Source organism: Primulina eburnea, chromosome 17 (assembly GCF_022965805.1).
Source record: "Primulina eburnea isolate SZY01 chromosome 17, ASM2296580v1, whole genome shotgun sequence".
Taxonomy (NCBI): Eukaryota; Viridiplantae; Streptophyta; class Magnoliopsida; order Lamiales; family Gesneriaceae; genus Primulina; species Primulina eburnea.
Genome location: NC_133117.1, coordinates 2849905 through 2861370, shown reverse-complemented (window position 1 = coordinate 2861370; position 11466 = coordinate 2849905). Strand labels below are relative to the sequence as shown.

Below are 11466 nucleotides of genomic sequence, written 5' to 3'. Positions count from 1 at the left end.
TGAGGATGTGAACATATGAAAATTCCAACAGGAAAATTTCCTCGAAATCTCCGAGATTGAATGGGAATATTATAATAAGTTCTCGGAGGAGTTGAGTTATTGAGTAAAAATCCTAAAAATAAAAAAAATTCCGATAAGTAGGTGCACTTATTATTATTATTATAAGGAAGCGTACTTATCAGCTCTGTCTATTTAAAGGTGAGTCGGTGACATTTGGGTCTGCGCTTAATCAAACATCAATTCTCTTCCCAAAAAGCCCTAGAGAGAGAAAGTGGGCAAAAGAATTGTTGTGAGTTCTGTTCATCTCTCTAACCATCCCTCTCTTTTTTTCTCTCTCCACACACACATATATATATATATATATATATATATATATATATATATATATATATATATATACACACACTCAGAGGCGTACACGTATAGGTTTACACACACGCATACCGGCATACGGGCTCTTGAATGTGCAGCTTATATTAGTGCATGCATAAGATTTTATGCGTACATGTGTTTATTCGAGGTTTTGGGGGTTTTTCCTTTGGTTTTTTGGGGGTGGCTTGTTTTTTGGCAATTGATTTGGAATTTTTGGGTTTTTTTTTAAATACGGGTTTTGATTTGTCTGATTTTGGTTTTCGGAGCAGGCGTGTCGAGTGAGGGAAGCAGAGCATGTCGTCGTTGAGCAGAGAGCTGGTTTTTTTGATACTCCAGTTTCTTGACGAGGAGAAGTTTAAGGAGACTGTTCACAGGTAGGGATTTACTGTTCTGAATCTTGTTTTTTTTTTTGCCTGTTAATTTGGTATTTGTTGGGTCGTTGGGGGAAATGGGGATTGGGATTACTGGTGTTTGATTGAAACTGGGGCCGTTATTTGGACACCTGGCGGCGAGTCAATTGTTTGTTGGCTAAACCTCATGGTTTAATTTGGAAATTTTAATTGACCTGGGAAAGTCGTTTTAGGATGTTGGGTGGGTGTTCGGTTGTTTCTTTCTTTTCACTTTTCGTAAGCTGCTGAATAGTTTGAGTGGGAAATCTTAGGGTGTTTTTTGCATTAAAACTGTTTATTGGGAATTGATTAAATTTTTTTCTTTGATTTCAGATTAGAGCAAGAATCTGGATTTTTCTTCAATATGCGATATCTTGAAGAAATGGTGACAAATGGAGAATGGGAAAACGTGGAGAAGTATTTGTTTGGCTTCACAAAAGTCGACGACAACAGATATTCTATGAAAACCTTCTTTGAGATACGGAAGCAGAAGTACCTTGAAGCTTTGGACATGTGAGAGTGTGCATTTTTATTCATTTTAATGAACAACATTTATCTTCTTCGTCAGCTTTTGTGTTAAGTTTTGTATTTTTGTGGATTTTTATAATAAAGCCTGGGACAAGTGAATGTGTTTGTGTTCGTTTTGGTTCATTTTAATGCAACACCATTTATTATCTTAGTCAGAGCTTTTGTATTAACTTTTGTATTTTTGTGGATTTATATGTATTGGATTTAAGATTATGTTTTTTAAATACAGGAAAGATCGTGCAAAAGCTGTTGACATTCTGGTGAAGGACTTAAAAGTATTCTCGTCATTTAACGAAGATCTTTTTAAAGAAATAACACAGCTGTTGACCTTTGAGAACTTTAGGTAATGAAAGAAAGTGTACCTTTATGGTTTTCTTGTTCAATTATGGGAATCATCCTCTGTTTCGAAGATATTGATCTGAGTGTGATTGATAACATGTAGAGAGAATAAACAATTGTCCAAGTATAGGGACACCAAGACTGCTAGGGGTATAATGCTTGTTGAACTTAAAAAGTTGATAGGGGCAAACCCTCTGTTTCTTGAGAAGCTTGACTTTCCCACCTTGAAGAATTCAAGATTAAGGACACTAATCAATCAGAGGTCTGTTTCCTGGGATTGTGATCATGTCATTTTTTTTCCTGGTTGAGGTAATTAATCCTCATACTGTTACGCTATTCTGTATTTGCTTGTAGTTTGAACTGGCAACATCAGCTTTGTAAGAATCCGAAGCCCAATCCTGACATTAAAACATTGTTTGTGGACCATTCATGTGGGCCATCACAGCCAAATGGTGCAAGGGCGCCATCCCCCGTCACTAACCATCTTATGGGAGCTGTTCCCAAGCAAGGACCATTTCCACCTCTGACCACACACGGCGTAAGCAGATAGAATGTTAGCAGTTGTACTTGCTTACAACTCTTGAGATATGAAAGATTAAATAGTGCTCTGTGTGTCAAGTCATTTCAGCCAGCTCCAGGTCCTATGCCAACTCCTTTTGCTGGATGGATGGCTATTCCCTCTCAAGTTCCTCATCCGTCCTCTACTGGTCCCATTGGTTTCAACCCACAAAATAGTACTGTTATATTGTATTTCAACTTACTAATTGTTAACTTGAACTCTTTCCTTTGTCACCTGTTTTTTTAGCACTACATCACATGTTATATCTTAATGCTTAATTGATATAGGTTTATTAAAGCGACCTAGGACTCCTCCAATGATTAACCTTGCCATGGATTACCAGACTGCTGATTCAGAGCATGTCATGAAAAGAACAAGACCTTTTGGATTTCCAGACGAAGTATGGTGTTAGAATCTCAAGTTTCTCTTCTCATCCTTGCAAGAATTAACACTCAAGCACTCTTATTTGGGACTTGAATTTAGATGGCTAGACCCTTAGAAATTGGATTTTAATTATGTCACTTGATTGGGTTTTCAATTCAACTCAGTTTGTTAAACTCTAAAGCTTTGAGAAAAAAGTTTTTTGGTATTTTAAAAATATTTTGAATTTAAATTTGAAAGTTGATGAAATTAATAAAGTTTTATTATAAATTGATCGAGAAAAATGTTTTTTGGTATTTTGGAATGTTTGATTTTAAATTTGAAAGTTGATGCAATTAATAAAGTTGTATTATAAATTGATTGAGTAAAATGATGGAACAAAAATATGCTTGTTCAGGAAAGTGGAAAGAATGTATAATTATGTAATAATTGTGTTTTGAATAGTTGTTTTGAAGTGTTTGAACGATTTGATCATACATTTTGAAAAGAATACTCTGAGAGCAATTGTCAAATTCATCGATCGAATATTGAATTTTGGAGGTTAACTGAGTTGAGTTGAGTAATCCAAACAAGAAGGGCCCAAGTTATGTGTTTTTGGTATAGTTTTTTCCCTCATTAATATTAAATTGAATTGTTTACAGACTCTAAAATCGAAAGTTGTGGCATAAGCAAAACTTCTGTATGAAGAACAAAATCATTCTGAACAATTTTTTTACAGGTCAATAATGTACCTGTCAATGTTTTGCCAGTTGGATTTTCCAGTCAAACTCATGGGCATAGCTCACCCTCATCCGAGGAGTTGCCAAAGACCGTGACGATGAATCTAAGTCAGGGCTCTGCCGTCAGGAGTATGGATTTTCATCCAGTACAACAAGTTTTACTTCTTGGTTGGTGCTTACACAATTAATACAAATGATTTTCTTAGCTAATTTTGTTATGGGATAATATATAAAGTCTGATAATCTTTATTTGATTTTCTCTTTCAGTTGGAACAAATTTGGGAGATGTAATGGTTTGGGAACTGAGTAGCAGAAATAGAGTTTGCCACAGAAGTTTCAAAGTATGGGATCTAGGAGCTTGTTCTGTGGCACTGCAGGTATGATTCTGGATTTTTTAGGCATGAGAGGATTCCCTTGCATCCAACTCAGAATCGAATTTTGTTGTCGAACTGACCTGATTTATTCTGATTCCTTGACAGACATCTTTGGGCAATGATTATTCTGCATCGATAAACCGTGTGATGTGGAGTCCTGAAGGTTCTTTATTTGGTAGGTTGTTTGGAAATTTTAGTTTATTATGCTTACCATAAATATTTTACATTGTTTTAAATAGTTTTAACTCCGAACTTAGGAAAAGAACTCATGAATGTGGGTGTATAATAATGATATCTACAGGTGTTGCATACTCCAAGCACATTGTGCACCTATATTCCTATCATGGTGGCGACGACCTAAGAAACCACCTTGAGGTTGTATCCTTGCTAATTTGTAATATTAATCTCCTCTGATTTGACTACTATCAATCAACAAGGTGCTGTTGACATCAATTTTAAATATATTTTTCAGATTGAAGCACATGTTGGGAGTGTAAATGATCTTGCTTTCTCCTTCCCAGACAAGCAGCTCTGTGTAGTTACTTGTGGAGAGGACAGGCTTATTAAGGTCTGAGTCTTTTGATTAGTTTGCTTATGTGGCACAATGAGGGTGGAGTGTATGAATTTTCTTTACGTTTTCTTCTTGTGTCTGCTTTGCTCTTGGTGAATTTTTGGGTATATGAAGGGATTTATGGGATATTTTGGTATGTTGCAGTGCAGTCAAACTTGTGTCAGACTGGGCGTATGTTCAGATACTGATTTCTGAGTTTCTAGATATTTGTTTAGGAGGATGATTTTTTTTATAATGAATTGGAAATGAAGTTGCATGTTGGGTCTTGTTTTTGGAAGGCAACATAATTTAGTGTAGCTATCGCATCATTTAAGTTTTCATATGGTGATTTACTTTTAACAATGCATGGGGTATTAGGTATTTTAAATTTTGAAATATATTATATTGTATTAGAATATGAAGTGAAAAATTGGATTGAAAATAATAATTATTTTGGGAGGCCTTAGAAAAAGTCTCTAGGAAAAACAAGGGAAAATAAAAAAAAAGTGTTGGTTTAGCATGGGCTAGTTTTCAGAAAATGGAAAAGGCAGCCTGAAATTTCATCATGCACAGGTGTGGGATGCGGCTTCAGGTGCAAAACAGTTTACATTTTCAGGCCATGAAGCAGCTGTGCATTCTGTTTGTCCGCATCATAAAGGAAATATTCAGGTATTAATACCATTTTAGATATGAACAACTAATGACTGATCCATATGTGAACAGTTTTTAGTCTGGTATTCCGTTCCAGGATTTGAAACCAACCTATGAAAGAAAAAGGTTTGTTACCGTTAAAAGAACAAATAATGAAGAAATAGTGTCGGCATTTAGTCGACTAATTCAGGCATGAGATATGCTCCCACAGTATTGATGTTGTAGCTGACTGCTTTACATCCCCCTGCAGTTCATCTTCTCCACTGCGACTGATGGGAAGATAAAGGCATGGTTGTATGATAACCTCGGTTCTAGGGTTGACTACGATGCTCCGGGTCATTCATCCACTACTATGGCATATAGTGCTGATGGAACAAGGTCTGTAGAACATATATTATTTTTCCATTATTCTAAGATAGTTTTAAGATCGTAGAAATCCGCTTTACTTCGTGTATTGACATCCAGGTTATTTTCTTGCGGGACAAACAAAGAAGGAGATTCATATCTTGTGGAGTGGAATGAAAGTGAGGGAGCTGTAAAACGTACTTATGTGGGTCTTAGCAAGAGAGCTACAGGAGGAATAGTGCAATTCGGTACTCTAAAAAATCGAATTCTGGCTGCTGGAGATGACTTCACGATCAAGTTTTGGGACATGGACAATGTCAACTTATTGACAACAACTGATGCCGAGGGCGGATTACCAGTAATTGTTATTTAAACAGAGTCAAATTTACAGAAAATATTTGCTGGTACTTGGTACTAACATGTATTTATTTATTATTCATAGCCATCTCCGTGTATTCGTTTCAACAAGGAAGGAATATTGTTAGCTATTTCAACAAATGAGAACTCTGTAAAGATTTTAGCCAATGCAGATGGTGTTCGTCTTCTACGAACAATTGAAAGTAGTCCTTTTGACGCTACTTCTAGGGTAGCCTCCTCAACAGTTGTGAAGGTGAATGCACATGTTTACCATTTTATTTTGATTCTAGTTATTTGATTTGCTCTTTTTAATGAAATTCACCTTGTGTCTTCAGTCTCCCTCATTTGCTGCTGTTAATGCTACTGCTGGATCAAACATTGTTGATCGAGTTGTTCCTGTAACGTCATTGGTTGCAATGGTATGCTTCTCTTTCAGTTTGAGAACAGGAATCTTTTTCTTGTTTTCAAACCCTATGTTATCGAGTTGATAAAATATTTTTTTTTTTTTTGATAAGAAACAAATTTTATTAATTTAGGGATTAATTACATCATATGTACGGATGAGTAATCCGCAACATTCCTACACTACCACAAAGTTTTGAACCTGTTTAATCACACCAAACACAAAACAAAAACTCAAGACCATACAAATTTCCAGTCCCTATAGAGATCGGAGGCCCTTAGATGTTGATACTGAGTAAGATTGACCGTCGAAGTGGCCACTCTCAATTTTATTCTCTCCCATACTTGGTCATTTGACTCGTAAGCATCTTGAAATATCCTTTTGTTCCTTTCCAACCAAATTGTCCACAATATGGTATGAATGATGATAAACCAAAACTCTCTAAATTTGTTCGCGAACGGATACCAAGAGTTGTCAAGAAGTAAATCTTTTGCATGTCTTGGTGCAGCCCATTGAAATTCCAGCTCATTTAGCACTTTATTCCAAATACCTGTTGATAAAATATTTGACTATATGCATATATTTTATTCTTCTTTGACTGATTTGCTGATTCACATTACTAAAATTCACAATTTACCAGGGCATTCACTTTACGACCCATTATTTGATGATTTCTTGTAGGGTGGAGAAAACCGTAATTTGGTAGAAAAGCCCAGAATTGCAGATGAGTCTGTTGAAAAATCCAGAATCTGGAAAATGGCAGAAGTCAATGAATCGTCACAGTGCCGTTCCTTGAGACTCCCAGATAATTTAGCATCTGCGAAGGTATGAGTTGAAGCCCCTGTTTTTTTATCGCATCCATAGGTTTATCATACTCATAATAAGTTTTATTTGAATTGATGATAATTTATTCTGCCCCATTTGAGTTTGAATCTGTTCAACTGTGCAATGTTGCTTTGGATGCAGTCAAAAGGCAGTTTATGATATTTAGAAGCTTAATTTTCTCACTAAAGTTGTTATGTCACCTCAGTTTCTTCTAATTAACCATTTTGAAATTTTCCCGGAGTTTGGAATTCGCTCCATATTTAGTTAATTTAAATCAGTGAAACCTATCTGATATGTTGTTAATTTTATCAGGTTTCAAAGTTGATGTATACAAATTCGGGATTTGCTATATTGGCTCTAGCTGCTAATGCGGTGCACAAACTCTGGAAATGGCCAAAGAACGTTCGTAGTCCAACGGGAAAGGTGCGTTCCTTTGTTTCAAAAAAAATTTAGTTTATCTTTTTCTGCCAATATTTTGATGAATATTGAACTTTTGTAGGCTAGTGCTAATGCTGCGCCGCAACTATGGCAACCTGCTAGCGGGATACTGATGACAAATGATATCAGTCATGCAAATCCTGAAGATGGGGTTTCATGCTTTGCGCTGTCAAAGAATGACTCTTATGTCATGTCAGCTTCTGGAGGCAAAATTTCTCTATTTAACATGATGACTTTTAAGGTAAGAGGTTTTACATAGATTTTTCTAGCTAGCTTACATGGAATTTTGACGGTAAGAAACTCAAACCACCATCCGTCCTGTGTTGGTCTGCATGGGGAAATGCTGATGGTACTATAGGGTCCTGGGTTCTGTAATGCAAAATTTATTCTGGTCTGGAAGTATATTTTTACTAGTTGCAGTTTTGTTGCCTACAGAAGCTTGATATCTGAAGTGTTTATCAGAAATTTGATTCACATTAGGCCATTGGAGCTTGATACACCAATTTCCGACTTTGAAATTGAATGCTCGATTCATATCTTCGTTCATTTGCTTAACTAAAACCTGAGGTCTGTGGTCATTTGCTTGAATTAAAAAGTTTAGTGTGGGTGTTATTGTATTTCAACTGTTTTCTCGAAAGAGTTGTTCTCTAACGTGAACATCAGTTTTTAAGATTTCCATATTTTATAATTTACTGTTTGAAGACGTGCGCATTCCTTATTCACAGACAATGACGACATTTATGCCCCCGCCACCTGCAGCAACATTTCTTGCATTTCATCCTCAAGATAATAACATCATTGCTATAGGCATGGATGACTCCTCTATCCAAATATACAATGTGCGGGTTGATGAGGTATTACCTAGTGCATGAATTTCTGCTTTTATTTTTTAACACAATAAATTAAGTTGTTTTAGTAAACAACTGTCACGTACTTTCTTTTCACAGGTTAAGATCAAGCTCAAAGGACACCAGAAGAGGATTACTGGTCTTGCCTTCTCTGCTTCTCTTAACGTGCTTGTATCATCAGGGGCTGATTCTCAGGTTAAATATATTTGTCATAGATGCCCACAATTTAAAGATTTGAGACAGTTAAAAAAATAATTACTCTAATCCCGATCAATGGTGACCATATCCTTTTTAAATATATGACTAAAATAGAAGCATCTAATTCGTGCTGGCGAATACTCTCTTTTGTGTTTCTATAGCTGTTCTACTCCATATTGACTTGTGTCTTCTTGCTGCTGTGTTTTGTCCATTTATACTGGAGTTTATTTAATCTTGCTTTCTGTTTATTCATCTCGGGACGCTGACAACTTTGCACTTTTACAGCTTTGTGTTTGGAGTTCAGATGCCTGGGAGAAGAAAACAAGTAAATTCTTGCAAACCCCACCTGGTCAGACAACCGCTCCCCTTGCTGACACTCGTGTACTATTCCACCAAGATCAAACACATTTACTAGTAGTCCACGGGACACAAATCGCAATTTATGAGGCTCCACAGTTGGCATGCCTTAAGCAGGTGTGACTTGCTGTACAATAGTATCTTTTAAATAACATTCTTTACCATCATAAGATTTTTTGTTCTCAACTTCATCATACTACTGCTATTGCCCTTCACTTTTTGATGGCAAATGTAATTGATTATTATTGAGAATCGTTAGTTCTGTTCATCTTCGTGGTAATCCTTTTTAGATAACATATAAACTCTTCCTAATTAGTTTTTTATTTAATAGTGGTTACCTGTTGAAGCAAGTGGTCCAATCACATATGCTACGTATTCTTGTGATAGCCAATCAATATACGTAAGCTTTGAAGATGGAAGTGTTGGTGTTCTTACTGCTTCTACGCTGCGGTTGCGATGCCGTATCAATCCCTCTTCATATATTCCCACCAGCCCAAGGTGCATATCGTGAAGTTTTTTCAATATTTTTTTTCAATGTTTAGTTTATTTACCTTTGAATTATTTACTTATATCCTAATAGTCAATGCCATGCTTTTGCTGTTTAAGGGTATATCCGCTGGTCATTGCAGCACACCCCTCGGAAGCCAATCAATTCGCTTTGGGGCTTAGTGATGGTGGAGTCTGTGTAGTAGAGCCAAACGAGTCCGAAGGTAGATGGGGGACGGTGCCTCCCGAAGAAAACGGTGCTGGTCCAAGTACTTCTGGTGCAGCCAGTTCCGATAAACCTCAAAGGTAAAACTTGATGATGAAAATAGTAGACTCTCGGAAACAAAACAAGGAAATCTACCTGTGGGTGTTTTTTGGACTTTGCTCTATAGTTTTATGCTCAAGAGAAACGTTGACACAATTTAGAAACCTGACAATCTAGGGTTGATAACTTTGATACATCTGAATAAAGTCTTGAAACAGGTGTTAATATTTTGGTCATGTTCAATGAACGGAAAGGTCAGGACTGATGGGGTGGGTTAGTTAGAAAGTGTGAGCCATTTTGTTTATGGCTTTGATTTCTTTTATTTTTTTGTTATTTTTATAAGTCAAAAACTTGTGTGAGATAGGTATCACGGGTCGTATTGCAAATATCTTATTTGGGCCATCCATGAAAAAGTATTACGTTTTATGTTAAGAGTATTACTTTTAATGTGAATATCGGTAGGGTTGACCCGTCTCACAAATAAAAATTCGTGAGACTATCTCACAAGAGACTTACTCTTTTCATAAACCTAAATCTCATGTGATATAATATTTATTTTTCTTTGGCACTATTATAATTGATCTGCTAGTATTTTAATTTACTGTTTCACGCTCGTGTGTGCTATTGTTATGCCATGTTCCATATATTGGGTTATTTAGTTTTAACGAACCGGAGGAGAGCACGGGTGTCACATGTGATGCATTTTTTTATCCACATGATATTAATATTATATTAGAAAAGAGTACGTGCGTCGCATATATCTTATTAGCAAAGAGCACGTTTCTCGCACGTGGTACTAATCTCATGTTAGAAAGAGCATGTGCATTGCACGTGGTAGCGATCTTGTTAGAAGAGAGCACGTGTGTCCAACATGATACTGATTTTATGCCCATGGTATTGATAAGGTGGTACTAATTTTATTTTATAAAAAACATGTTTGTCGCACGTGGGACACATGGTACTATTCTTATGTTATGAAATAGCACATTTGTTGCACGTGAGAAACTACCTTTCGTGGTTGGATGTTGACTTTTTATAAATTAATGTTAATAAAATTTGTTATTGGAAATTTTCGAGAGGTATAGAAGTAGAACCATAAATTAAAAAAAAAACTAAATTATTAAAAATAGATTATCTATTTTTGAAATATTTTAATGACGCTAATAAATGACTGTAATATTCTACTGAGGAGCTTTTATTGTTTTATTGGATTTTGCAGGTGAATATATTGTTGGTGAGAAGAATCAACTCTTGGGCATTTTCGGCGTCGTCTTTTTTTTTTTTTTCCAGTTTCAACATTCATTTCATTCATTTAATGAATTGAAATCTAAACATAAATCAATGTTAGATACGATTATTGTTTTTAATTAATCACGATTTGTATCGGTTTTAAAATCAACAAAACAAGAAATGATATCGGCTTTAAAATTAACAAAACAGGAATTTTAGGTTTTTTTTTTGCCCATTTAGTATCAACTTTATTTTCATATTAAATATTTTGAAGATTTATATTTTATGTTAAATTTCATAATTTTATAAATTTTTATTAACTATATTATATTCAAGTATAGTAAATGATACAAATTGTTTGTTGCAGGAAGTTGATTGCGGCTAACCAGTAGTTTCTACTTTGGAGAGAAATGGATCGATGAAGTTGTCATTTTAGCTAGACTGTGTTTTTCACTAACTCGTCGTTGGGGATTAACCTGTAAGAAATGTTACAAATTGTAATTTTTTGTTGATATTTTTTAAATTTTTCTCGATGGCAACAAGTGTAAAGTGCTGATTTTACATTTTCGGAATGAAGAATACGTTTCCAGAATCAATGTGCATATTGATTTTTTTGATAACATTTGTTTTCGCCTCATAATCTATTTATATAGAATATATGTCTTACAAAATTAACTCATAAAATCGTCGCGCAAGAGTTTTTGTGATTCAATTACTTTGCACTTCACTAGTTAGCAGTGTGTATTGGAGTAACTCGAGTCCAAAGGTAGATGGGAACAGTACCTCCACAAGAAAACGGTGCCGGTCCAAGCACTTCTGGTGTTGCCAGTTCCGATCAATTAGGCTCTATCG

The 11466-nt window shown here is 35.5% G+C and overlaps 1 protein-coding gene across 5 annotated transcripts; it reads left to right on the top strand.

Annotated features, from left to right (window-relative positions):
• The first annotated feature begins 223 nt into the window (after window positions 1–223).
• Window positions 224–11229, top strand: LOC140817707 (topless-related protein 4-like). Of its 5 annotated transcripts, XM_073177437.1 has the most exons (28): window positions 224–289; window positions 642–746; window positions 1095–1274; window positions 1519–1632; window positions 1732–1890; window positions 1983–2166; window positions 2248–2362; window positions 2475–2587; window positions 3287–3455; window positions 3555–3664; window positions 3767–3836; window positions 3963–4036; window positions 4134–4229; window positions 4785–4880; window positions 5113–5240; window positions 5328–5565; window positions 5650–5817; window positions 5900–5983; window positions 6649–6792; window positions 7105–7215; window positions 7292–7471; window positions 7956–8084; window positions 8178–8273; window positions 8562–8750; window positions 8965–9131; window positions 9240–9425; window positions 10604–10618; window positions 10982–11229. In XM_073177437.1, exons 2-27 carry the CDS (start codon window positions 667–669, stop codon window positions 10605–10607), a joined length of 3384 nt encoding a protein of 1127 aa, XP_073033538.1. In that variant the 5' UTR covers window positions 224–289; window positions 642–666; the 3' UTR covers window positions 10608–10618; window positions 10982–11229. The 5 variants fall into 5 exon arrangements, with proteins under 5 accessions (XP_073033538.1, XP_073033537.1, XP_073033533.1 ...); XM_073177436.1 differs by lacking the exon at window positions 10604–10618 and having other exon boundaries at window positions 2257–2362; XM_073177432.1 differs by lacking the exon at window positions 10604–10618.
• Window positions 11230–11466: the final 237 nt, after the last annotated feature.